Raw genomic sequence first — 27,634 nt, 5'->3', positions numbered from 1 at the left:
TCCTGTTTCTATGATCTCTTGCTGCTCGGCACATGTCCGTCGTAGTGTCTTATAGACACGCGTGTATGAAGGAAGATCGCCCGAGAGGTATTCCATTTCATCCCAGTCCTCACGAGTGTTCACGTCATCATAACTCTCGCATGTTTCGACATATGCTTGAGGACTTAGGATTTGTGTTTTGAAAAACTCATAATTTCGTATCTCTAATTTGACGTCAGGTCATTTCCCACGGATGATTCTCTCAGGGACACTTACCAGGCTTTAGTAACATTGGGGCGACGTACTCGAAGGAGATGATATACCGATGCAAGTTTGATTCCAGAACGCTTTCCAACAAGTCAAACCCCTCGTTCGAAAATTCAATGCTGAGCTTGCGAAATAGGGTGGGTAAGCAGACGTCCCTCACTCGCCTACTGGAAAGGGAAAGCTGTTTGACTTCCCAATTGTCGAGGTACTTCACGATGCCGAAGAGGATTTCGGTAGGTAGCAACTCCATATTGTTCAACCGGTCGATTTCAGCCCGTATTAGAATCTTTCTGAAGAGTCGGGTGTGATGCTCGAGAACAGAAGGAAAGCGGGCCTGTGGCCTTTGTATAGGCGAGGCTCTCTATATCGGGTCGATGATTGGCTTCCAGGGAGATGACTAAACGTAGTATCCCCAATTGCAACAACAGAACAAAATGGATGTCGGGGCCTTATGCCGAAAATAACATGGTGACCTGACTAGGACTAGGCTATCTGACACTTGCAAACTTGACTTCCACGAGCACGGTTCTTTGCTTAGAATAATTGGCCCCGGTATAGTATGTCTATTGAGATGCAAGAGCGCCTGTGGACTTCACATGTAACCCCGCGAATCGTAAATGGGAAAACAGAAGAAACAAAGTCCAATGCCGTAGCCACGCCCGAAAACATTTGCACTCTAAGGAAAACCCAGCCATGCATGATCGCACTTTGACGTGCCGCCTCCATCCGGTATCATTACTTCTTGTCGCCATTGGGCGCACTCTCTCCCTCAAGGTCGGCAACATCCCGTAGAATATCCTTGAGACCGCGGACGCCTTCATCCACCACCGCTTCAGGTATCCGGACATCAACTTCTTCAATGTCCTTCAGAGGGTCGTAGGGGGGATTCTCTTTGCTGCCTTTCTTGGTGCCGTTCGTGCCGTTTGTTGTTGCTTCACCGTTTGTGGCCTTTGAGCTTAGCGCGGGGTGCGGTCTGCCTTCTGCTGAAGCTAGGATTGCCTCCATCACATCGTCGAAGGTTTCGCATCGGCCGGCGCGGAGGAGTTCAGTGGCGAGGGTCGTGACTTTGTCGGTCCAACCTACACGGTGGAGAGAACCAAGTAGGGTTTCTTGGAGATCTTCGAGGGTGCAACTGGCTGACAATTTGACAAGGAGATCGGACCCCAGAGCGTCCGGGGTGGAGGAGGCTCCGTTCGTGGCGGAGGAGGGCATTGCGGAGTGTGGGGTTCGGGTTGGCGAAATGCCTAGGTGACTGTAGCGCGCGAGAGTAAATGGTGTTGGTCGCGGAGGTTACAGCCTGGAAGTTTCAAGGATTTGGAGTTCTGAGCTGCGCAAGAAATCAAACATTGCCTGGTTGTTCGAAGAGTGAAGGTTGGCAAGACGAAGGGGACGAAAAGGGCAAGTCTGGGGTCAAGCTTCGAGTTCAACGACTTGCGGTACTATTTTGTTCCAAATCTTGCGGCGCCGCTCATCCTACAGCCCCCAATTTCATTCACGGAGACTGTTATCTTCAATATCAACTCGGCGGTGCTGATTGACTGCTTCCTCGACTGACCAGCGAGCGCAACGGCGCTCAGCAACCTGTGCCGCTGTATACTGGGTGTGGAGGGTGCCAGTGTCATCAACCATTGATTTGGTGCTGTGAAGGCGATGGCAGCTTTCTTTATGGCAACCGGTGTGGTGTTCCTGTTGATGCCACTCATATGGGTTGGATGGAAGTGGGGGGAGAGGTAGAGGAGAGATGCCCGGTGCAATACCAAGCAAGGGACAAGCTTCCACGGGAAGTCATCCATTGGACATTTATGTCTCTATTTTCTCCACGCCAATAGCATCTAAGTATTTATTTCAGGCAACAGCAAGTCGAAAGCCAATTCAGCCAGCTCGGACCACCTGAGGTCCCAACCCTTACCACGCTAAGCCTTGTTAAGCAAACTTTAACTGCCGAGCCCTGTTATTGGTGACTTTTAGCGACCCCGACGCCCACGAGGACCTCGGAGGGTTTTCAAGCCGCCAAAAACATTTCTTCTCAACACGACGAGGCCCACAAGGAAGCATATCAAGACAAAGACGATGGTGGCTGAGAAAATAATGGCGCGGCCTATCATGCCGCTGCGGTGCCTGAGCAGAGTCTTCTTCCTCTTACAGTATGGTCTTGTGCCCAGATGCGGCATTTAATGGCATCTTCCTATCGAACATAATTTTTTCCCTTTCTCTACCATCTATTCCCTTCTTCTCCTTTTCACTCACCCACTAACTACAATCTTCCACGACACCCGGTGTCTGGTCTTTTACTCTGAATGGCTGATCCTCGCTCCATGAACTCCCTTGTCTCCATTGTCTCCTCGATCCCAGGCGCGTTAGCTGGGCTGCAATCCACTCGCGAGTCTGCAAACGCAACTCGCCCACCTTAACTACCCTGCGGGTCAATAAGCCTGAACCCTGAGCAATTGCACAGTATCGGATCCAACATCCAACAGCGGTTGTTTGGTCGACCACGATGAAATATTTCAGACCTATTTTTCGATGCGAGGTTGAGGGGGCTGCGGAGACGCAGCGGGTGGCAAGTTGGAAGGATGCAAATGTTGATACCGTTATCGTGACGACTACTGAAGATGTTTCTGGGTACAGGATCAAAGCGAGCCCGAGACTGTTGGACCGCTGGCTCGATGTGACAATCCGGGTGGCTGGGTCGGCCCCAGTCTTTCTGTTTATCATCGCTGGTCTGTTAATGTGGGCCTTGATGGGCATTCATTTTGGTAACTCGGATGTCTGGGTTGCTGCTATCTCCGATGTCCAGGCTATTCTATGTTATGTTTTCGATTCATTCCTCATGCGCCAGCTGCTCCGCGAGTACTCCGAGCAGCGTGAAGCCATGGTCGAAATCCAGTCCCGGTGCAACAGTCATCATCGCATGATCGCCAGTGTCAAGAAGAAGCTGGGAGCGGAAGGGATATGTCATGTCGCCAAGAAGTGTCACGATGAGCCTCTAGAACCGCTGGACCATGGACTGCGCACCCAGGGTCTCTTTGCCCGGTGCATCATCGCCTTCGCCAAGACGTTCGGACATATTATCAGCGCTGGTCTCTACTGGGTCTGCATCTTCATCTGGCTGGGCTTCGGTCCGCGTTGCAACTGGTCGAACCGGTGGCAACTCTATATCAACGACGCGACATCGGCGCTGATGGTGCTGGTTTTTGCGTTCCTGGCCTGCCTGCGGGAATGCTATGCCGACTATACCAACACCTGCCTAGATGCCATCTTCAGACTCGATTCGTCTCTCGAGAAGGAGCTTCGTCGCCTCAGCGAGGATGACCTGCCGAACCAGATGGAAGTCATCTTGCCCCCTAAGGAGAACTTCCTGCAGGTGGTAATCTTTTACTACGCCGACATCATCGGCACCCTGGTCGGCATCGTCTTCCTCGTTATGGTGATGATCGCCTGGGCAGCCGTCGGACCTGTCTTTCATTTCAACAGTAACTGGTGGCTGCTCATCGGCACGTATGCAGGGCTGGTTGGTTTGTTCGACAGTTTTGTCCTCCGCAACATCCAAGGCAAGGTGCACCAGTACATCAACAGTCAGATTATTATGGTGGAGAAGGGAGACATGGGGCTCTTCGCTGGACTGTCCATGGCCATCCCTTCAGCTAGCAGCACCAAGCGCCCGTCACTGAGCCAGCGCGTTTCCCGCTGGATGGATGCTGTCAGCTCCCATCTCTCCATGGTTATTGCTGGCTTCTTCCTCACCATTGGATGCCTTGTCGCTTCAAGCGCAATGAAATGGAGTCTCACCGGACAGTTGATTTCAAACGTGCCTCCCAGCATCATTGAGACATTCTTCATGCTCATTCTCATTACTGGCCAGAATGATGCTGAGGCAAGTGCCCACATCGAATTGACTAACATCTACTACCGGCGCCAGCGACTGCTGTCATTCATGCAGCATGCAAAGAAGTTCTGTGAGAATCATGAGCTTTCCAAGGATGTTGCGGTACCTGCACAGTGAATTACCCGCAGCCGCAGAGAAATACCCACATTTTATAGCCGTTGTTTGATTCAACATGCAACGTGGCTATGTCAATGTTGTGCGACTACACTGTCGTTCAACCGACGTGTTACACTAAGAATGGGTGATTAAGTTTCTTCAATGCTTGAATCTGATTAGTTGTTTTGTCTGATTATTTATATATCATGTTCTTTTCCATATCATAGTGAATTATCTCTTTGCATTAAACCTTCCCAATCATTGCCAATCAAGTTCGAACATCCGTTCCCTTCCAAGCAAACCACCAACTCAGGCAAAGGGGTGGGGATACGATAAGGTCCGCCTCTTGTCTGGCCTTTGCTCTGTGTTGTTCCCAGGCTGACAGAGACACAAACCCAGTGCCTTATGGCCAGTCATGTAATAGAGCTGTGGAGCCGTGTCCAGGCAGGCTTTGAGTCTGGAGATGTGGGTCCGTGGTTTGGGAGCTGTGGTGGGAAGGCTTTGGCTTTAGGCCCCGTGACCTAGAACAGTTGATTCGAGGCCACAGATTGAGGGCTGTGGACGTGGATCCACTTTGGACGTACGTCCATAGCTCCTGGTCTAGGTGGGCTCTCAAACTGTCAACTGGCGGCCACCCTGGCTTATAACCCCCAAAGGGACTGGATCTTCTGACTACAGTCTGTATTGGTCACAAGTACTTTGATCTAGATCTTAACTGCATCTATTCCTCTTAAGTCTACTGCCGGCGTTTTGCCGGCCGATCAAAATCACAATCAGCTTGAAGTGCCCGTGTGATCGAATTCACCGTTTCCTCGCTCACAACCAGATCGTCGCCGAAAGTCATAAAGATCGTGTTCGTGCCATCCTCAATTGCCGCATCGAAGCACTGCCTAGGAGGGACCTGCCGTAGATTCTGGTCATAAAAGGTTGCCTTGTGTGCTCGCGCATTCTTGGACGCCATTCGCTCCACAGGAGTCGGATCGGATAAGTCGACCACCATGTGGTGGACCAAGCGATTCCAGTCGCCGTGTTCATCACGTGCACGGAACATGATTGTTACCGCAGAGCGCTTGGCTGCATCGCTTGCTCCTTCTCCTCGTCCACGAGACTTGTCTTGTTCCTCGGGCGGCTTCTCTAATCTGACTCTGTTCATGCGTGTGCTCGCATCGGTCTGCGTGGAAGACTCTCGCGGTGGTGATAACGAGGGGCGCTCCCTCACCGTGCCTTCCTGCGTAGCATCTGCTATGACTTGAAACTGCGGCGAAGCGTCCGGCGGGACAGACTCTGACCACGGTCTTTCCGACCGGGTATTCATTACTCCATGGCGTCTAGAGTTCTGATCAATCGAGCTCGGAATTTCTGACTGCGGTTCGAACTCGACGGAGCGTACTATTTCTTCCGGTGCCTGTTGGTGGTCCTGAGTCAGGTTAACTTGACTAGCCACGGGCCGCGCACTCTGCTCTTCATTTACTCCCAATAAAGGAGGATGCTGTGCTTCGAGGAAATTGATGTCAGTAATACGTCTCGTTGTCTGTTCCGGGGTAGCCGTCTGTAAGAGTGCGTTTATATCCTGCTCCAGAGTCTCCTGTGGCGGTGTTGATATCTTGCGGGTTTGTTGGCGCCGCTGTGTCCGGTCATATGGACTGAACTTGGCCTTCTCACGCAACGCTGCACCTTTTCTGCCCACAGTCCTAGTGGGCCCCGATTTGATATCTGACGCCCCACGTCCTTCTAACATTTCCAGTGCTTTTTCAACTTCTTTCGCCGAAGAAAGTTGCGCTGCAGATTCTGCCGCTTCATTGTCTTGTTCGCTTTCGTGCTCTTCCATATTGTCATCTTCCAGGTATTCTCCTCCAGCTATACTTTCTTCACCCCCTCCCTGCTGCTGCTCGTCCTCAGATCCCAGTTCCGCGTGACTATCTTCTGATTCTTCACCTTCGCTGAAACCGTGATCCTCCTCCGTAGGCTCACCGTGCTCGAGTTCATCGGTTACGGGAGGTTCCTTATCAGGAAGACCCTGCTCATTTCCATCTATTATACCCCTACTTTCAACTAGCACGAATTCTGTCTCGGATGTTGGCTCCAATACCTCTTCTAACCCGCCGCCTTCCGAATCAATGCGTGCGGTCTCCTTGTCAGATCCGGAAGATATTGGTGACAAGCTTCTGGAAGAAGATATCGAATGTCGGTCGGCATGTGAGAATCGTTGCCTCCGCTGCTGTCGTTGCTGTCGCTGCTGTCGCCTCCGTAGCTTCTTCGCTCGCTTCTGCTGACGTAGCTCTCGACGTGCTTCTTTCAAGCGTTGTCGCTCTAAGCTGCTATCCCGCCTGGCTCCTGGACCCGCAGACCCAATCTCCCCTCCTTCGTTTTGCGGCGAACGATTGCTCGAAACGAAAAGCGGAGACATTGGCAAATCAGGGTTTGGAGATCTGCCTGTCGTGTCGTTATTCACACGGGGCATTGGCATCTTGCTGAAAAAGGTAAAATAGACACTCCTCCTCACCAAAGTGGAGGTGGCTTTTCGTTCCCTTTGGAGTGAATCACCATGGAGCTGATCAATGAAAAGGAATTGACAATCTCGTAATTGGGCTTCGGCTTGGGGATATCCACATCGAGATTCTTTCTTGAGTTCTCCTCCACCAACGAACTGCACCGGAAGCTTCTGGTCGAGAGGGACGGCCCTCAAGAAGCACTCGGTGACTTTGTTGATCAGTGACTCGATTTCTTCCTTGTTATACTGATAACGATCTGGTCGCCGGGCTTTCAAAAGAGCATCTTGCGCGATTTGCCGATCTGGCGACTGCTGGATGAGCTGTTCAATTTGTGGCGAGTGAAACCCAAGTCTCTTTGCGAGCACTGCCATGTCATACAGTATCATAGGCTCCACCACCTCACGATTAGGCTTCGCCATAGGGTCTTTCCCGTCTTTCCTCGGCGGCTTTTGGAATAAGCTTGGGTAATGTCGCATAGCATAGAGCCAGAGTTGTCGATATCCAAGTTCTGCTGGGTCCCCCTGGGAGTCCGAATAAGACCGAAACTCAGATTCGGATGTCTGTATCAAGAACTGCGCGTAGGTGGGATCGGAGGACACGAATGCCGCGCGCATGGCGATTTTGATCGTTGGGAAAGATCTGGAAGGAGTGATAAGTCGTTTGATGCAGTTCGCGCATGATTCTAGGTACCGTAGATCTTTGAAGAACGTATACAGAGATGGAATTATGCCTTCCGTCTTCTTCAGTCGCTTCCAAATCGAGGCACGTTCGGATTGTGCGAAGTTTGAAAAGACTCCGCCACTGTGTACAAGGCCTTTCACGGTGATTCTATCCTTCGAGGAGACTCCAGGCGCCAGGAGTTGCAATATCTCTACTGTATGAGGGTCAACTTTGAGCATCTTAGTACGATTGTGTTCCACGAGTGAAGACCAATATTGCAGTAACCTAGTTAGCGCGTGAACTATCTCCTACAATCGTAGTCAGCATCTCTTTACGTTGGAGTCCGACAGATGATTTTACCTCGTCGCAACAAATAGCCAGAGCCTGCGGAAGAGATCCGATTTGCATTCCATGTATCATCAAGGAGGGCAAGACGAGTAACGAATCAAAAGCAGCTCGGACGCTCGGATGAGACTCAAGTCCGCGGAGCCGCCTGGCTTTGTTGTTTGACAGCCGAGCCAACCATCGATTCTCGAAGTGTGCGTTTGCTTCGTTTCGATATTGTCGAACTTTTATGTAAATCTCACCATCGCTTGGGACTCTCTCGTTGGAATACTCATCAATGAGGCTTGTTTGAAGGCCGGGACTAATGTCTTGGGGCTGTCAAAACTGTGGGAAAGCAAGTGGTGAATTTCTGGCTTACCCTCCAAGTACAAGTCAACAGTCCACCATTGGTCGATCAGTGGTAAGCAGTGTTCTCCAGCCTTTAATCGATGTTGTCCATGAAGGCACTGTATGGAACCAGTGGGGAAATGGAGGTGTGGGTAGCGACTCGGTTGGTCAGTCATCAAGTCAGCGGCGTTTACTCGTCCTGCTTGAAGAGCCTCATGGAGATGCTGTCGCGACACAACAGCGCTCACGTGGTTGTAGATATCGAGTCTTCGACAACCTTCTTTGTCAAATATCTGACAGAGTCTTTCCACGTTCTTCGTGTTCATATGCTGCGAGACAGATGGGTGGGGGTTAATCTGGCTGATGTTAACTCTGGCTGTTCCTTGGTATGTTCGACGCCTTTCTGTCAGAATCTGCAGCTCGGGGTCTGTGTACATAGGCTCGTCCATGGTTTTTGATGAAGCAGAATCTACGTAGCGGGAGAGCATCGGTTGTTTATATTTAACTGGTTTTGGCCTCACATAAGGAAGGGTCCACCTAGCTGAGTCAGCGTCCTGGTGACCAATGTGGTTGCAAGAAGTCGGAGCTGTTCCCCAAAATATATTTAGTTCCATCTATCGATATAATTGCATTATAAATAGGACCATCTTCGCATTCGAACACTACATCCTTCTAACTCATTTTTCTTTCCGACCATATTGATCTAACCCAATATGTCGACACAAGATAAGCACTGCACGGCGGTTGACTTCGTGAGATACAAAGAACAGTTTGCGAATAACCCATCACGAGAGTCACCCTTGGGCGAACAGCCACACCAGCTTGATGCACCCACTCACTTGGACGGTAGTTCCAACTCAAAAAAGAGAAAGACTTCTCCCCGGAGCGAACATACACGAAAGGTTGTGAGTGGAAGCCCAAAAAGATTCGGCTTACCTCAGGTGTGCGAGAGTGGTACATCTCGCCGGCTGGTCGTGAGGGAAGAATCACCCTGGGACACTTATCGTCGGACACTCAAGTGTAACCTGGCGGGCGAGGTGTTCATTGCAGCTCGTCGTTCCCGTCCGTTCCAGGTGGTAGCCATTCGGGAGTACACCAAAGGGGACGTAGCTAAAATGCAACGACTGTATGATATCCTTGATCACGATAATATATTGACCGCCCGAGAGTGCTTTGTCAATGAAGGATACATGTACGCTCTCGTTAACGACCTCCAGCTTACTTTGGAGCAACTTGTGGGGTGTCGGTCTCTTTATCCCACGGAGGCGGAATTAGCTTCCATAATTTGGCAGGTATGTGGCTCTTGACATTTCGGCTATATTAAGCTCATGACAGTGCAGATTTTGAATGGTTTATGTTACCTCAATGAAGCCGGATTAGAACATCAGTCTCTGAGATGCCGGAATATTCTTCTCGACCTAGATGGTCTTATCAAGATCGGTAAGTGGCAGACGCCTCCTTTTAATGATTCTCCTGACTCTCTATAGCCAGCTTGGAGATGTGCGTAGAATGTCAGCCGGGTCAGGCACAGAATGTATACATCAAAACACTCGCTTCCCTTACCATGGAAGTCATGCAGAAGTATGTGAAAGATGATGGAATGGTGGGAGTAGATGACGTGGATCGTTGGCCTGTCGACTCGGACGCGTTGGTTTTCTTTCCGCCCTCTCGACAGCAAAGTCCATTGAATCCTTGAAAAAGGTACCCAAGTCACCATGTCAAGAGGGGATCAATATGCAACTAACATTTGTCAGCAACCGCTTGTCCGCGAAAAAGGTCGATTGGTAGGAGAGTTGATGCTTCTTGCTCGGTCTATTTTAGTCTCTGCAAGGATGTTCTATTCATACGAGAGGTAGTTGGAAACAATCCCTCTCAGGGAACTGTGAGTATTGGCTTGCTCATGGTTTTCAAAGGATCCATCATATGCCCGTAGCCTTCAATCATGTCGAAAAAGTTGTCAGTAAATGCATCCCGCGTATATCCAGACAAATATGATCTATTATAGGCCTCAATAGACATCCAAACGTGACAGTTCGTGTGGCAAAGAGCTCTTGTTAAAGCTCCAATCTTGAGCACTGCATAAAATAAGAACCTACCAGTGCTATATTTGTTACTATAGGTTCTAAAACGGCGGCTAGATCCTAGCTATTCAGAATATCACAGTACAGTTATGAGTGACGGAGATCGTGGGCTCAGAATCTCGTCTGGGAAATTGAGATGGGAATTAGGCCCCATTCCTAGAAGTGAGACGTAACTGCCGCATAAGGGATCCATGATGGTTGTGATGGACTTCATATATGCTGCGTGATTGACTCATGGTGGCTACGTGATAGACTCATGACCGGCCCGACGGGAGGCCACAGCCGACCAGAATCCTCCAATTAGACCTCGCCATATTGCTTTTTCGCGTTCTATCACTAACATACGCAAGAACTTGCGGTCCAGATCTCCCCCAGTCTCGGTCGGTCGACGACCAAATATCGCCCCGATTATGCTTGACGCCCTCTGTGACCACCTCGCCGAAAAGCCTGGCCTATACGTCGAAGAGATGGTCTAGAGATGAAACGAATTTATTAGGACAACTTGGAAATGTCTACTCCAGTAAGCTGAGACTTGTGATTGGTCACAAGACTACGTATAAGACCTTATTGATTTTTGAATTCAATAGTCCTCCAAATAATTGAAACAGGGTATAAGCGACGAGTTAAAATAGCAGAAATTAGGAAGTGATTTTCTTACTAGCAATATATAAAGGTGGCCTATTATCAGCATGATATTGTTTTTCATGTGTCATTCGAAGAATTTCTTTCAACCGAACTGAGTCAACATGAGATTTACAATTATTATTGCCGCGTTTCTTACTGCCGTGCAAGCAGTCAATGCAACGGCCCTGCCGCGCGGTCTCGTTGGAAAAGTCAAATGCGTGGCGCCGTGTTTAGTCCGAGGCGTACGTTGTAGTGGGAAACGCATTATCTCGACCACGTGTGACAATATTAACAAGATTAACAGGACCGCGAACGCTGTATTGCGAGTAAGAACTGCGGAATCCCAACTGAACTTGGTACGTTTCATTCAACCGAATTTGAAGTCATCAGAGAATTTACGATAATTCGCAGTCAATGATGTGGCCTAAAAAGTCAATGATTTGTGTCTAAAGAATAGGGGAGAGTATGGGAGCGCCACACCCTCTGCAGTGAAGCAACTGAGAGATGGAGGGAAGTTGACAGATTGCCAACAGTCGCCTGTTTGCTCCGGTTGCATGGAGCCTTCTGTCTAGAGCCTTGTATCCATACAGCTAGGTACAATACCAGGTATTACTACGATATTCGTATATACACAATCGGTGGTTTACGCAAAATCCATACTAGGATAACATATCAGGTGATACGGTTTGAAAGAGTAACTCTATGTTGCCTGATATGGAGGGCAATAACGGTCACCACTGTAGCTGAAAGGGTCATTTGGAAATAATTCTAAGTCAGCAATCGCTACTCGGAAAAGGCCCCACCCTCTGGGGCACGGTTCCCTACGGTCTAAAAGCCAGAGGAGAAAAGATGGTGGCATCGTGAAGATAATATATTTGATGCAACACCTGCTGGAACTGACTGTAGCGTTAGAATCTCTGCAGAAAGATTAGGTGGGAAGCAGCAAGTCTAGATAGAGATTTGAGGTTTGGAACCACCCATCTTTCTAGCTTGCATGAGTTTGCTTCATCCTCCACGAGCGCCTCGAGGAAGATGTTTAGCTGGTCCTGGGAAAAGACATTATCACCTCCAAGCATGAGGCCTACTGCCATAGACTCAAACGATCGATAAAGACTGGTCAGAGCTGGGTAGCGATTGAGAACATAAATGGCCAACGTGTCTACCATTTTATTCTGAAAAGCTGTTCTTCTGCCTCTATTTCAAAGTCAGCAATACAACATTCCGTAGAGTGTAAATGAGCATACATTTGATTTGCCAAGTCTTCACTAGCTAGTAAAATCACACCAAGTCCCATGCAGGTAGCAACTTTCCACCAACGCTCGCCCCAGCGGCATTGATCGCTCAAAAAGTCGCGATCTTTTTTTTGCGGCACGAATGGGCTCCCATGAAAAGCCTGTAAGATAGAATCTCTGGCTATCGTGGGAATTGCCCGACGTTGTCGGTTAAGCGGAAGACCGTTTTTCTCACTTTCCTTCAAATCATTGACATGATTTTCGAAATGAATATGGATCCAAATCTGGGCAAGGCGGCGATTCACATCGTCTGACTTCGAAACTGAACCAGTGACCGAGTTCAAGTACCTCAGATATGCCACGCATGCCGTCAGGGACGAATTCAAGCCATACATGTCAACACTAGGTAAGGTATGCAGGTGACAGTTGACTAAAAGAGGCTTAAATGCGGCAATCGGGCTGTCGGATTGTATAATTGTGATCAGACTCTCCCCGCAGTCTTCGACGTCTCGAGCTTGTTTCTCGCTCATTGTCTCGCCAGTTGCAATCTGACATATTGTTTGAATGCAGTCAACGTACTCAACTGCCTGGGTCCGGTTATCGACTGGCTTGTATTTGTGAAAGCTTCCTCTTCCGGTCTCTTGTGTTTCCAGAAACTTGAGATCTGGTGAAGTGAGGACTCTTCTCTGGTGCCGATTCTCAAGGCCGAAAGCACTAGAATGATCTTCACTGGACTTTGAACACTTGAGTTGTTCTTTTTCGTTGATCATGAGGGGTTGCATTTCTGTGTTTTCACTTTTCGGAGAAGAATATGCGCCTAGACTTGACGTTCGGAGACCTGTTGTCGTTGTCTCTTTGTTGCTGTCTGTGGACTGCGTCAACATTAAACTCCCATCTGATAGCAGAGAGATTTCTGGCAGTTTAGAATGAAGCTGAGGGGCATGTTTCAGTAAAGGCTGACGCTCAGTACAGTCTTCCATGTTGATAAAGCTGCATTGTGAGGTAGCCAGATATTCTTCATTGTCGAGTGCCTCTGATGTGAGCCATGCATCCCAATCAACAGGGTCATTATCAGAAATATCGGGTCCATGGGCGCTGTCAGAGACTAGAGTGTTTGGCTCAGATGATACCATTAGTGCCGGTCAGCGACAATAAGAAATTACTGGCCAACTTCTCGCAACGGTGCTTCAAGAAGGAACGTCTAAATAGCAGGAGAATTGCCTCGTGTTCTGTCAAGTAAAGTGTGAAGAGGAACAGACACTGAATACGGGATAGCTGGGCAAATAAAGAAAGCGAATGGCCAGAAAATAAAATAAACAATGGCACACAGGGATTTCAAGCGTCCCCAAAAAGCGCATCTTGAAAGGTGACAACTGCGAGCCGTTTTGGTTGCGACACCTTTTTGGGGTCGCAACCAGAACGGCAATTAATCAAATCATTTGGCCACGAATTTTCTCACATGGCCACGGTTCACCCAACCCGCCAAAAAAAGGGATCGTTGAAGTAGATCTTTCCGGTCGCCATGCCCCAATGAAAATCCTCGTCGACACAACAGCAAAGTCATGGTTAGAACGTAATCGCTTTCTGAGAAACCGTGAGGTCAACCGGAATTGAACCAGAAGCCGATCGGGAAATGGAGTACACCCTGTTTACAAATTGTCAAGTGTGTCATGACTTGGATAAACAAGAGCTGATCACAAAAGCATAGATAGAGTATACGCTGTTCCTTGGACCGGGGAATACTGATGAACCGGTTTACGGTGACGGTGAAGAACAGATCAGGTGCAATGGTTCAACAGTGAAAAGAGCTGTTTGTTTCTGGAGGGCGGTGTATTCTATTTAATTCTATTAATCTGTGGCAAATTGGTCATTCGCTGGGCCCACCGACCCATCTCCTTTCACTTGACAGATCGGCCCTTCTCGTTACGAGGGTTGAAACTCCGTCTCATGCAACCTTACCCTCTGTTCGAGGTGTTTAGAAACTAATTCTCTCATACGATCTCGTACGTCATGCGATGCGGATACTAGGAAGTTAGCGTCTGGTTTGTGATTCAGTTGATGGACTTACCCATAACCAGAACCTCACCGCGATCTTCATGAGTGTTTGGCAGCCGTTTTATGTTTCGCCCGGAAGCCTCTTCTGATATAATTTCATCAAATCGAGGCTTTCCATTGAAAACTGTCGCGCGGCGATGCTGGCCGAACGGCTTGCCATGTTCTATCATCTGGTTTGATACCACATAAAAAGACATTTCGAGTATCTGTATCACGTCAGCGCGAGTATGGTTAGACAGGAAGAGCCAACCCACATAGCCATCATCCAAGACATCATCGCTTAACAAGCTGTTCAGAAGTGGCTGGGCTGCAACCGCAATATCTGAGAAATTCAGCATCATTGGTTTGCTCTTTGAACGTGGAGGCCGGCCTTACCTAATGTTTGGACCTCCCACACGAAATGTACCCGGCGCACATGTGACGTGCAAGTGTTATACCCGTAGAGGAGCTTCTTAAGATAAGATATGACACCTGCTATACCGAAATCAGTCGCAATTGCCAAGACGCATTCGTAATGGTCTACGGATTTGCTGACTCCATACGGCCCGCTAACCAATGCTGTCAAGGATGTATAGCCATCCGTGGCTGTACGATGATGAATAGTCTCAGTGAGCCCTCTTCGAGGTTGAACAAAAAGCTCTAGGACATCCTGCTTTTCTGGCGACCAAGATGTCACCATAAACGGGTGTGTCTGGGCCCAGGAGAATAGGCTTGCCGCGGGTATCCAGAGACTTATGTATTGGCCTGCCTCGACATGTAGGGGCCTTGTAAGAGCAATCCTTACTTTCAGCGGTGTTGCCTCTATGCTCTGTATTGGTGCTTGTTGCACCCGGTCACATCTGATAGAGGCACGAGAATAAGGACGTGGGGGGAAGACGCCATTCCTAAAGATGAAAAGGGAAAGTTCGACCAATAATGCAAGTAGCATTGTGCCAAGCGGAATATAAACATACAGCCGGGGCAGCAGAGTATCGGATGGCAAATGCCGCCATACAAAATATATGCAGGCTGTAGCCAGGGCTTGATGTAGTCGAAGGAATGGCTCGTAGAGGAAACGGCGAACGAAAGGGAAGGATAATAAGAGAATTGCGGCCATATTCACAGCACCCTGAGAAAGATCAGTATCACAAGATTAGCAAGGTAGGTTGAGCGAGAGTGATGACGTACGATTAATCCGAAGAGTTGGGCTTTCTCACGAATATTCCAGCCCTTCTGCTCAGTTATCATAGCCATGATGATATGTAACATGAGGAGAATGCCAGTCATCCAGCCCACAGTCCGATGAATGCGCTTGCACATCATCAAAGAAACACCCATGGCGTTTGCAAGGAATCCCAGATGGTGTGCCAAGAACAGGAAACTCATATTGATCACTGAAAGAGTTCCGGCGCGGTCTCTAGCAATTGTTGTTGATGGAGTCTTGAAGGCAACAAGAAACACATTTGTTACAGCGTACGCGAGATACGACAAGGCATCAGATCGAGTGCAAGGAGCAATCAGCCTATGGCGACCCCACAAGTATGGATATGTTAAGTGCTTCGTAATCAGGAATGACAAAACTGTGAGTAGATTCAGAAAGGAAGGTGCTATGCGAATGAGAAAGAGTGTTGTCAGTAAGCACCCCGCTGCAATGGCGTAAAAGATCGTGATTTCCATTGTCAGTCAGGACTAAGGTATCAAATATTTTTCAACTATTGCAAGAAACCGCCGGTGCTTTATACTCTCAGGATACTAGATTTCACCAGTAGGATGACTAATCTTTATGCCAGAAGCAACACCTCGTTCAGCGTTACCGCGTTTATTTCTAAGGCACCCATATCGCTGCCTTGAACCGCTGTTAATCTTGTTAATCTAAAGTGTATATCACACGTGATATAGTTTATTGCAAGCGGCTCATCTTCCTTGCATCCAGGCTATCGTGAGATGATCGTAAGCAACTATATCCCTGCCCCAATTTGGCGGCTCTTCCCGGTCAAGCTTCGAGCTTCTTTCCGCTTTGTTCATGAAGCTCCCAATGATATTGTGGACTACTGTGGTATTTGGCTTGGCACAGCCTCTGATATACTTCTTGACATAGCAAGTACAAGAATGAAAGGAAAAGCAACAACTGTTTTTTCAAAGAAAGTCTATGGGCAAAATCGTACTGCAAGACGGGCTAGCCCGTAATACACTTGCATACTCCAGTATACAGCACTTGCGTTATAAAGGGCCTATCGTTGCTTCCTAGAAGCTGCCTCCTCCCTGCTTTTCTCCAAATCACGATCCGTCATCACAGTCGGGGTTGGGTAATGAGAGCTCTGGCACGTTAGCGCTCCGCCTGATGGATGACGCCATGCAGTTTACATACCAATTGCGAAGTAAGAAAAGCCCAAAAGCCTGAAGCATCGGCCGACAAAATATACACCTGACCAGTCTCCCGCATGCGAATACCTACGCATACATCTGCATTACACATCTTGCTATATTCAGATGCCTTCTTCATCATATTTGTCTTGCGACGACACTGTTTTTGGCGCTTCAATTTTCTCGCCGAGGAATTTTTGGATCGGGTAGTTTTTAAGGCAGCCATTATAAGTTGCCTTTTTCTTTGGAGGAAATGACAGCCCTTAACTGACGAGAGGCTGAAGGTGGCGCTTATAAAGGCTAACTGACAAGAGAATCTCAATAAAACAGGTGCTAAAATACAAATGCGAAAAGTTGAATTTTTTGGAATTTTGATAGACAAAGAGAGCCACGATTTTCTTTACGTGGAGGGACCATGGTCTTGTGTTGATTCACGTTATGAACGAAGGCTGAAACCGCAAGTTAACCGCCATCATAAAACTGCCGTCACCATATGGGGGTCGCAGCTCTCTTTCACAGATGGGTTGGGCAATGAGCGAAGTAACGATCTTTTTGAACTAATCGGTGAAATGATTAAACCAAACTCAAGTATTCGTGTTTAGCGCTATAGTGATTTGGTGAATGACCTGATGGTCTGCAAGTAGGAAACTGCTATACTGTTTCAGTTTAAATGGCCCTCTGCGCGACACACAAAATGTGCTGCAAGGAAATACAACGGTTGTTGAACGCCGAGAGGCAGCAAGTCAAGACCGATCCCCTCAACTTCAACTGAGAACAGAACATTCAAATGATAGGCTGAAGAGTAGCAGGGGATTTTTGAAGGCATGCACGAAATTGGTGCGGCAATGTTCGCTGTAAACTAGAGACTGCCAGAAACATGCCTGTGGTATCTTTAGAATCGTAGGGAACGGTCCAAAACGAGGCTGCAACGATTAGACCGTTGCCCCCAAACGGTGAAGGTCGGGGGACATCAAAAAGTGCGGGTAGCATATGGCCCGGATTGGCTATTTCGGGGAGTGGATCGCCGTCCCAAACGGTGGGGGCAGCAGGACACCAATAGAGAGTTTACCTATCAACAGTAACGAAATCAGCCATTTTTTGGTCTGGTATAATTCCGAAAGCCAACACAACGGAATGCTGTTGTTCTTTTCTGCCCACCTGGGTAGATAAAATACACAATTGTGCTCTCTAGGAATGTTTACGTCCACCATCGATAACCAAACGTGGCCAATTGACGGGGGGCATATCGTAACAATTTTTATTCATGTGCTACTACAAACAGTGCGGTTCTCTTCTGTGTAAGGGTTCAACACAATGACGAATATACCAGTTCAAATCAACTAACAGAACTCCAAACGTACAGTGTGTCAAACAGACATTCATATGGTTGATTACTGCGGGACAATGTTGACGAATCCCACAAGTATTATGCCCATCTGATTAATTTCCGTTGCCATAAATATTGATCTGGTTAAAAAGCACTGTTCTAAGAGACAAGAAAGGCCGTCAGGTTTAACAGGAGGTTCAACGCAGGAAGAACGATGGCGGGCGGCGAAAGTGCAATCAAATCTTCCCACAACCCAGGTGTTGAAACAGATGCTGTGAAAAGTGGAAGCTGCTTTTTAAAAATAGTTACACCTTTACTTGACATAGAGTAAATAATAAGATTGGTTAGAAAGTAGCAAACCCCTCCACCCAGTCATTAGATCACGTGCAGCCCCTGATACTCTGATATGCCCCAGGTCTACAGCAAGAAAAAATTTCGACCCTGCCAGTCTATGTCGGATTAGATCGGATTGGGCCCGTTCGGAACGGGTCGGCCCGGCTAAAAGGTCTGGAACCCGTCATCTTCCACCCCATGCTGCTGAAATATTGATATCTTTTAAGAACCTTGAAGGATTTAGAACCTTCTACTGTAGGACGCTAGCTGTCTCCAGATCACCCTCCAAAAACTACTTATGTGTCACTCTGCAAGGAATACCTTACTGCACCGATAGCAAAATGCGTATGTGTGAATATTCGTCCTCAATATATACGTGTCTTTCCCAGAACACGTGCCGTCGAAGATGTGTGTGTATATTAGGGCTTTTGAAGGAGAGGAACAACATGCCCCCGGCAGACATCTTCGAAACTCTTGAAATGACGCGGGCTAAGCTGGTATGACGTATGTACTATACTCTATCACCAATTTAGGTCTAGTGGCACTCCAAACTACACTAAGAGAGAGGCTAGCCGGATTGTGCAAGTCCGACTTGATGCATCTAACGATATCCATTAGGAAGAAATCTTATGTCTACCACCATACTGCTACCGTACAATTCCCGGGGCATCGACAATCTGGAGATGCCTAAGGTACAAGGTGGCTCCCGTCTAGTTAGTTACTGCGAAGCGGGCCTCCTAAGCCAATTAATTCATTCTTCGAGAAGGTCTATTAGATAGTAAGTCGGGTATTGTCGAATCCAATGGATGGTACATTAAGCATGATTATATTTGAAGATCACGTGGAAATTTCGGTGCGGCGGAATAATGGCAGGAGATAGCGATGACTGAGGGATAACAAACACCTTGCCTATTTTGGTCTAGTGGCACTCTCAGGAAGAGTAAGAGATACGCTAACCACATTTGACATCACAATTATCCAGCTCGTACTGTGTCTGCCTTGAGGCTTAACACGAATCCTATAACCGATATCAAGTAGGAGTTTACACTCATTTATAAGGACTTCTGAGACGACGTTTACTAGGAACAATCTGTAGTGTTAAAAACTGACCAGGGAAGCAAGCAGACAATCACGCGGATAATACATTCGTCGTATACGGTACTACAGTATGGATGGATGGATGATTTCATTTACGCTGACCTCTCGCGAACGATATGCAGCATACAACAACTATATATCAATGTACGTACATGTGTCGTGTACCACTTCTTAAACGAACTTGGAGCCTCGTTGGGGCCTGCCGTGGCCTCATAGCCGTTGATGGTGTTAGGCTGCCCGCATGGCGGGATTATAATGACTTTGCGAATGAGACCGACGATTGTTCGGATTTGGTTGCATCTCTGCTAGGAAGCGCGAGAATGCGGGCAATGCTGAAGTCAGGAATTTGGACAATGACTTTGTTGCGGATACGGGTTTGTTGCGACTTTGACTAGCTGAGCGTTTCCTTGCCTTGGACTCGAGCTGGAACGGTGATGGTTTGTTGTAAAAGCGGCGATGAAGATCTTCTATTGTGAGTATAGGTCTAGTGGAAGGTACAGGTTCTTGGGTTTTAGGAATCGATTGTGGTGAATTCGTGGTGGCCTGCCGGAGGACCGAAGCATAGGTTGGTTGATGGCTTAGGGGTAGGGTAGTGATGGTTGGTGACGGACGGGGAGGCTGAGGCGAGAGGGTTGGTGGAGGTAAACGTGATTCTGGGTCGGTCGTAGTAGATCGCGGGTGAGCACGGGAGTCATTAGAGCATTCCTCTGCTGTGGAAAGGACGGTTTGTGCTGGTTTGGATTGTGTTTGGGTACTAGCGTCGGTAGTCGTCTTCTTGTGTTGTTCGCTCTTCGAGGAAAAAAAGCGGCTAGGGACTGGCTGGTGAGGCAGAGGGGGTATATCGGTGGAAGAGGAGAGCGTATCGGTGGAAGAGGAGAGCGTGTCGGTGGAGTCGAGATGTTGTTTCAAGTCAGAGGAGATGACCTTCCATATGCAATCCGCTCTATGTGGTTGCTGTAACTCTTGGAAAGGTGCGCGCTGGAGGCTATCTAGGCGTTTGGCTGACTGACACGCAAAGCAGCAAGCCAGGCCGCCACTTGAGAAAGGCTGGTAGTGAAAGCCATTCTTGGCCAGCTGTAGCGGGGTGACGCCGCTGAGCACTTGTCCTTGGAATGACAGAGCTCTGGCCGCGATGGTGGAATAGGTGGTCGAGATAAGGAATTTCTCTTGAGTGGTGCGTTGTGGGGTAGATAGCTCGGGTGGAGTGGGGGGAGTCGCGGAGTTGGAGATAGAGGACGGTCGGTGGAGAGGTGGGAAAGGCTTCCTGTCTGCCCTGGGATCTGGAGGCTGAGGGTCCATGAGGAAAGTTCAGAATGTCCGGTACTACAGTCCGTCCCGAAACTGGTGCGACCACCTACACTCTTCGATTGATTTTCCGACCCTAATGCCAAAACACACTAATCCTTATTAGAATTTTTTCCGAAATGCCTGCTTGGTGGACGTGTATTGTGTCTTACTTAGACTGGTGACGCGCGCTGTCGCACGCTGTGGCCCTGAAACGAAACAAGTACGAAAAGTGAATCGTAAATTGAGTGATAACATGGAAGTCGAACGTTTAGTTTTGATAAGGCACCGGAAAGGTACACACGTATGTCCTATAATCAGCCAATTATATGCATACCAGTTGTGAAGCAAAGTACGGCGTAGGGTGTGATGATTGGACGAGTATGGATACAAAAATATGTGGAAAAAACGACGCTGAGAATCGTGGCAGTATTGATCACGAGGACATCCGTTATGAAGACGAAGCCACACCTACGTAACGCTCAAAACAGTAATGCTCTTATTTTTCACACCTTCCAAAAAGGAAAGGAAAAACATACAACAGCTAGGATTCGCATGTGGTCACCCACCATACTACTAACTAGCCGGCGAGTGGCTTAAGTACGGCTGAGCGGACGGGAAGCCCTGCTCTCCACACCCTATGGTCGTATGTGCTAGACGTGCACCTATAGGGAATCATACAGAAACTGCAAACTATTAGGAACAGCCAATTATATATATACTAAGTTACGTAGTAAAGTGCGGCGTAGGATATGATGATTAGGCGAGCATAGATGCAAAAACATATCCGTAAAGTCAAGAAGATTGAAGAGCGGGACATATATTAAAACTAGGCAGAATAAAACATAGAAGTAAAATCCCACAGAAGAGCCAAGCTAGGGAATCTCTTTCTTTCGTGAGGTAATAGTCGAATATATCGGGTATAGCGGGAGTGCGAGGAGCTATGGCTGCACGTCATAGCGCACTTAAAGTTACGGAAGACAGCAGCCGAAGCCGATTGGCTCTATTCGAATTATGAATAGCCCAAACAATCGAATCAGACTATAAAGCTAAGTAACTGTAACAAAAGGCCCGACTGCACTCCGTGTGCTCTCACATGTTATTGAAGCAAGGCGTGGGAACAACTTGTAGTGGGTTATGGTAAGAAGAGAGCTATAGAGCAGAAGAGAGGTAAGTACGAAAGGTAAACTTGCGACCAGTGCAGATGAAGCTATAGAGCCTCGTGGACCAGCGATAGCCAAGCCCAGTGAGGATTTCACAAGTCAGCGAATCGGCGACGGTAAGCGTGAAAGTGAACAGCAATGCTAAACTTAAGCTAAGAAGAGAGTTTTACAACCAAGGACGGGCCAGTCATAGAAGGGAAACGTAAAGAGAAGCGTAGAATGAAGCCCTAGAACCCTAGAACCATAACAGCTACGACGGATAGAGCAGGTCTTGGCGGCGGAAATTGACGAATCAGCGGCGAGAATTTGGGACGATTTTACAGTGACAACGCAGCCAAACTTTGCGGGCAGCTCGCGCAGGGTAGTAACCCCTTCACTCGTTCCTCGTTTCAGGGCATTACAATGTATTTTAAACCATGTATTCACTTGTACCTCCAATATATCTGACTCCTCCATACCACTTCCGACGGCGTAGTTTAACAATCAGTCACGTGTGGTCGAACTGAGATGGCGCCAAACCTAGCACCTTCTAAGCATGAGCTTATCAATGACATGATCCACAGTGGGGAGCTATCTATATCGCAGAAGGTACAGGCTGCTGGCCGCAATAGGAGTACTATCTTGAGAATCTCTCTAATATACGGATGTTTGGCAGCATTAAAGCACCGCCTAATCAAGGTGGACGACCCCGTAGCATCATCACTCCCGTCATTCTCGAGGCTTTGTGCGACTATCTACTCGAAGAGCCGACCCTTTACCTTAGCGAAATGGCTATTTTTTGGGACGAATTGGCTATCTAAGCAACGAAATCAAGCATTAGCCGCGCTCTTGCGCCCAAAGGCTGGCCTAAAAAATACCGCCCGAGTAAGGCCAGAGAGCGCAATTTAGACCTCCACGACGAATATCTTCACTTTATCACGGATTGCCAGTCTTATCACCTTGTTAAAGTGGATGAGTCTGGATGTGGTAAAAGGATAGGCTTTAGGCGAACAGGCTGGTCCCAATTAGGTATGGCACTAGTACAAGTATTTCAATTCCATTGTGATAAGCAATATTAGATACTGCCTGCCTACGCCCAAGATGGTATTGTTCTGTCTCGAGTATTCCAGGGCCCAATCGATGCGTCCGTCGTTGAGGATTTCATTGCGCAGATTGTAAGGCATTGTGGGAAACGGCCCGAGCCTAAATCTGTGCTAGTCATGGAGAACGCATCCTTTGATCACTCCGTCCACAGATTAATTCCCGAGCCTAAACTCCCGACAAGCTTGACGTGGGCCTTCCAACTCGAGAATTGAATCACTTGCAAGAGAGTTACGGCTTAGATGCAGGTTTTCTACAATATTAGAACACCAATGAAAGCTTATCAAGGTAAATGATCTGGTTATCAAACCCCGATCCTCGCACCCAAAATCCTAGACAGACAGGACAAGATGTGCACAGGTCTTATTCGACAACCAAGGAAGAAAACAAAGATTAGACAAGCCTCAATCCCCCAAGAAACATACTTATTTCGTAAGTGTTCCTGTCCACCCCCTCAGTGGCTTGATGTCGTCGAAGGAGTAGACGCTTCTGGGAAACTTGTCGGATTCAGTTTGAAGCCTCGTCCGTACCGTTGTTTAAATTCTGTGGTCATTTCGCCCTTCACTTCATCACGCGGACCCAGTGTGCTGTGGTCTGTCGAAGAAGGTTCTCCACCTTTCAGATGACTCATGTTGATGGTTGAAATATCTCTTGACAGCTGCTGGACGGAGGCATCACTCAAATAGCCTCCCACTTGTCTTGTTCTCCAACCATGAGCTCGGTTTTTGCCGTGCAGGATTTTGCCATTTGTGGATACCATGAATTGCAAGGCATCGCCTGTACCATAATTTTCGATCACACTGACATTCTCTTTCAGATGATTATCCGCCCTAGAACAGATGTCCAAGCACTGCCGAGCAGAATTCCACTCATCCTGTAGCCTTGCCAAGTCTTGTTCATCTTTTTTAGAAGAGGTTGTTGTCTTTGATTGCGAGAGTAGTCGATTCATGACATCTTGCATATGTTTCTCTAGCCTAGCAGCTGTCACAGCCAAGCTGTTTTTGCATTCTTGCAAGCCTTCATTAGTAACGGTCTCGGGCGAAATGTCCAGACTATCTGGGCGATGAGAGGCACCACCTCCGTCCGATATCAACTGAATATGGTCAATATGATCGGATAGCTGGGCACAAATCTGGAGACATTTCTCTGTACTCAGGCGCTCCTCCTTCATAGATTGCAGTTCAGCTGCTTCTGGTTCCGATTGCGCCACGCTTTTCTCAACGATGCACTCCAATTTGCTATCTATAGCTTCCAGACGAGCTTCAAGATCATCTTTGGCGTCTTGAATAAGGCGCTTGTAATCTTCTAGGCTTTCGGTGTTGACAGAGGTTTGGCGACTGATAAACGTAAGTCAACACAATATCGAGCGAATGGAAAGCATGACCGACAGTCACGTCTGGATCCAGCAAGAGTAGTATCACTTACAGGTTCGCATCAGTGAGAGCAATATTGATTGTAGCCTTGTACCCGGCCAGTAATCTTCGGAAGCCGTCTATGTCGTCACCCATGTACTTTAGCCTGGCCCAGTCCCGAAAGTTCGTCCGACTCATATCTGACCGTGACGAGCATCGGAGAATCTCCTGTTGGAACTCCTTGCAGGCACTACCGCAGCGTAGAAGAGGAAGATCTAGCGGCGACAGGTCGATATCAGCTGTTGCCTTGACAAAGTCGGCAAGTGGGCCAAGCACAGCACTCAGGGCTTCAAGTTCTTCAAGAAGATCACGGACACGTTTCGGGTGGGAACGAAAACTATTGACCGTTTCGTATAGCGAGATGCTGCACTGGAAGGCGAAAGTTGCTAGCGCTAGCAATCCGGAGGCTAGGCCTATTGGTTCAGCCATGACTTTGTTCACACGTGTATGAGTGGTGTATGAGTGGGAGATTGGTGGGGGAAACAGCCCGTTCCGAGAATGAAAGAGCCTTTATAGTCAACCAAAACCACTTGCTGATGGCTCAGCTGGGGGCAGGATGAATCGCCAACAAGGGCCAGACCGCAAGCAATGATGGTTCACTGGCCGCTATGAATGTCACGAGGTCGGCTGGGGTGGGGGCCGGCGGCTAGTTGTACGATTACTAAGCCTCACAACGTCACACGTAAAATTCCAGACAACTTCCTTTGAGTCGGTCGCTATAATTAGCCTCTTGTACGCGCCCTTCATACTCGTGCTGAATGGACCTAATTTCGGACAGGCATCGAAGCGCCTGCTATTCGCGCGCGCGTCCGAGGCGTTTATCTGTCGAACAAATGATAACCCATACAATTGCTATGCGGCAGTCTCCGGAGTGTGACTGTTTTTTTGACTTCGTCACAGGCGTGATGCGTGGCAGAGGTGATGCATGTAAATCACGTCACATCAAGTCACGTGGGAATCGGTAGTTGATTTCCGGTAGTTGCCTCAGTGCCTCAGGCCCTCCACTGCATCGGAACAAGCATGTTCCGTAATTACCTAATCGGGTAATTCGCCTGGGGAGGGCCTGAGCGCAATTGCACCGCTTTTGCTGTGGGTCTCAATTTCGTAATGTATTTTGAACAACAACCCCTTCATCCAACAATGTCGCAACCTTCTGACAGCCCCGTTCATACAACACCTAGGCAGTATCGCAGCCGTCTCAGTCCGGCAGAAAAGTTGGACAAGACGTTCGCATTCCTTCGTACTGAACTCAACTGGTCCCTATCCGACTTGATCAGAACCCTGTGCCAGCAAAATGACCTAAAGAACCGCCAGCGACAAACTGGGTATATGAAAGCTGCATATGGCAGGGAGGTAATTGACCTCTGCCTCGCTCATCCTCGTTCATCAGAACTGGAATTGCGCAAGATGCTACTCGACTCAGTGAATTGGGGCATGCCAGAGTATCGACGAGAAATTGTTGAGCTCGGAAAACAGACCGGCTTTGGCGAGTTCGCTGTCTCCATTGCTAGTGCTGATTCGCTACATGGACTCCTCGATACGGCTCATGAGCATGCTCCGAGATTTATTGGATTGTTGGATAGTGTAACATGCGGAACTCGGCGTGCTAGCGAGATAAGTTCGCTTTCGTCTCGGTACATAATAATCCTCGCAATCCTCTGTTATTCACAATCCAATCGACACAGCAACGTGCAGACTCTTCTTGCCATACACCTGCATGCCAATGGAGTTCGGCGACGAGTCATCGAACTGCTCGCGAAGTATGGGCTCTCTGTGAGCTATAGTACGATTCTGAGGGTAATCAAGTCTCTTTCTGGAGAAGCTATCGCTTCTGTGACTGCTGCTGGGAGGTCTCAGAATTCTGTTACTGTTTACGATAACTTTGAGCAAATGGAAGGCGTCCGGGAGCAGCGTGTTGAAGGAAACAGTACATTCCACTCAGTGACCGCCGGGGAGGTCTTTGAAGGAAGGGAAATGCCAGATGGAGGATTGAAGCAGACCATGCTTGATCGAAATGTCCGCCTGGAACCGGAAAGTGTGCTCCTAGCACCGGGCAATTCAGATGACGAAATTCAGCGCCAGGTATGATTGACTCGTATGGTAAGTATTCCCTTTTAACCTAGCGTGGTAGATTGTCCGGTTTTTCATTGCTAAAGCTGTGAAAGGGGTCTTTCCTCAAGCAATTGAAGCAATATTTTCTCCTTCGACGGCGGCATTTCCCAACATGCCAAAACTTGACGTCTTGCCCGTTGGGATCACGAAGCATTCCCCTCTTGGACCCATTTTCCATGACGAGTCGACAAATGAAGGAAACCTATCGATACTTGACAATATTTTCCGGAAGCAGTACGCTATCGACGAGGACTCAGAGCTTTATCGCACTCGGCTCTTCCTCGTATATGGTGATCAAAAAACCGTTGATCGTATTCGATCCTGCAAGCGCCTTCGGCGACGTGCCTCTCGACCTTATGACAATCTCCAGTGGGTCCTACCGGTCGCTGGCCTCTTCCACCTGAAGATGAATTATTTGTACATGATATCAACGTGCCATTACGGAGGCACTGGGGGCGATCCATCCACCTTGCATGATGCCGCTAACTTTTGGAGGCGTAAGAAAATCAGCAAAGCAAAATCGGATTTCTTCGCATTGGAAGAGCTGGTAATCCACAGCTTCGAAGCCCGAGTGGCCGCTGTGTACTGGTTACTTCTCGCGAATACCGGACTAGGGAAATCTTACGAGGATATTGATCGAATTACACGCCTACACAGCCCAGAGAATTTCCTCTCCCTAATCGAGCGCATCCGTGTGGTATATTTCCACCAGGCTACCCGCGGGGGCCAAGAGTTACAGAACCACTGCCTTTTCCTGCAGCATACACTCAACTACCTGTTGCTCAAGTACGCCATCAAATACGCAGACATTGGTCTTCTACGGAGAGCGGTCGATCGAGCCTGTGTTCTGTTCGCCGGGACCAATCAACGCAAGTATGCCAATGAGATGCTGTACTTTCAAAAGCTATTGACCACATCTGCAACTCCAGCGCTGCAACGGGCCATTCTCGCGAATAGCCTCATTAACTTGCGCGGCCATCAGGACTCGTGGTTTGAAACTGATCGGATGATGGAGTTCCATATTGGGGATATGAAGGAGATTTTTAAGGCGAAACGAGGATCCACTATCCATCTCGACTATCTCTTTGAGTATTGCTCCCTTAACTCATCGTTCTTCCGTCTACTCCGCTCCGAGATCGAGCGCATTTTTAACGTACACGTTAACCCGGAGCACACGGTGAAGTCGGCAACGTATGATCTCACTATCATGGCAGAGAGACTGGTCCGCCAAGGTTCGTTGGCATATAAAAACGATCGAACTACCAAGTTTGTTGCTCCGGATCTTGTGCGACTAGGTGTTGCCAAACTGGCTGGTGAGACAATGGAAAGGTTTAATTCAAGAGAACTCCGAGGGTATGGCATGGAGAGCGAGGAGCTCGAGGAATCCCACACAGGTGATCTACCCGTAGATTTCTTCGCGTTGGAGGACACGGGATGA

The 27,634-nt window shown here is 48.3% G+C and overlaps 8 protein-coding genes across 8 annotated transcripts; 3 read left to right on the top strand and 5 right to left on the bottom strand.

Moving 5' to 3' along the window:
• Positions 1-981: 981 nt before the first annotated feature.
• N7446_010572 (uncharacterized protein) lies at positions 982-1,458 on the bottom strand (the record flags this gene model as incomplete). The annotated part of the gene is made up of 1 exon (XM_058519315.1): positions 982-1,458. The coding sequence occupies one exon, from the start codon at positions 1,456-1,458 to the stop codon at positions 982-984; it is 477 nt and encodes a 158-aa protein (XP_058368153.1).
• A 1,285-nt stretch (positions 1,459-2,743) lies between these two features.
• N7446_010571 (uncharacterized protein) lies at positions 2,744-4,249 on the top strand (the record flags this gene model as incomplete). Its single annotated transcript, XM_058519314.1, has 1 exon — positions 2,744-4,249. The coding sequence occupies one exon, from the start codon at positions 2,744-2,746 to the stop codon at positions 4,247-4,249; it is 1,506 nt and encodes a 501-aa protein (XP_058368152.1).
• Positions 4,250-11,665: 7,416 nt separating this feature from the next.
• Positions 11,666-13,122, bottom strand: N7446_010570 (uncharacterized protein; the record flags this gene model as incomplete). Its single annotated transcript, XM_058519313.1, has 2 exons — positions 11,666-11,951; positions 12,002-13,122. The coding sequence occupies 2 exons, from the start codon at positions 13,120-13,122 to the stop codon at positions 11,666-11,668; spliced, it is 1,407 nt and encodes a 468-aa protein (XP_058368151.1).
• An 812-nt stretch (positions 13,123-13,934) lies between these two features.
• N7446_010569 (ferric reductase-like transmembrane domain-containing protein) lies at positions 13,935-15,409 on the bottom strand (the record flags this gene model as incomplete). Its single annotated transcript, XM_058519312.1, has 7 exons — positions 13,935-13,951; positions 14,058-14,250; positions 14,299-14,366; positions 14,420-14,518; positions 14,598-14,629; positions 14,998-15,152; positions 15,212-15,409. The coding sequence occupies 7 exons, from the start codon at positions 15,407-15,409 to the stop codon at positions 13,935-13,937; spliced, it is 762 nt and encodes a 253-aa protein (XP_058368150.1).
• An 845-nt stretch (positions 15,410-16,254) lies between these two features.
• Positions 16,255-16,613, bottom strand: N7446_010568 (uncharacterized protein; the record flags this gene model as incomplete). Its single annotated transcript, XM_058519311.1, has 2 exons — positions 16,255-16,341; positions 16,392-16,613. The coding sequence occupies 2 exons, from the start codon at positions 16,611-16,613 to the stop codon at positions 16,255-16,257; spliced, it is 309 nt and encodes a 102-aa protein (XP_058368149.1).
• A 6,513-nt stretch (positions 16,614-23,126) lies between these two features.
• N7446_010567 (uncharacterized protein) lies at positions 23,127-24,513 on the bottom strand (the record flags this gene model as incomplete). The annotated part of the gene is made up of 2 exons (XM_058519310.1): positions 23,127-24,009; positions 24,098-24,513. 2 exons carry the CDS (start codon positions 24,511-24,513, stop codon positions 23,127-23,129), a joined length of 1,299 nt encoding a protein of 432 aa, XP_058368148.1.
• Positions 24,514-25,224: 711 nt separating this feature from the next.
• Positions 25,225-26,172, top strand: N7446_010566 (uncharacterized protein; the record flags this gene model as incomplete). The annotated part of the gene is made up of 1 exon (XM_058519309.1): positions 25,225-26,172. One exon carries the CDS (start codon positions 25,225-25,227, stop codon positions 26,170-26,172), a length of 948 nt encoding a protein of 315 aa, XP_058368147.1.
• A 136-nt stretch (positions 26,173-26,308) lies between these two features.
• On the top strand, positions 26,309-27,634 carry N7446_010565 (uncharacterized protein; the record flags this gene model as incomplete). Its single annotated transcript, XM_058519308.1, has 1 exon — positions 26,309-27,634. One exon carries the CDS (start codon positions 26,309-26,311, stop codon positions 27,632-27,634), a length of 1,326 nt encoding a protein of 441 aa, XP_058368146.1.

Source organism: Penicillium canescens (genome assembly GCF_028828765.1).
Source record: "Penicillium canescens strain IBT 15451 chromosome Unknown utg000007l_segment0_segment0, whole genome shotgun sequence".
Lineage (NCBI taxonomy): Eukaryota > Fungi > Ascomycota > Eurotiomycetes > Eurotiales > Aspergillaceae > Penicillium > Penicillium canescens.
Note: the sequence above shows the minus strand (reverse complement) of the source record. Positions and strands in the feature narration are given on the sequence as shown.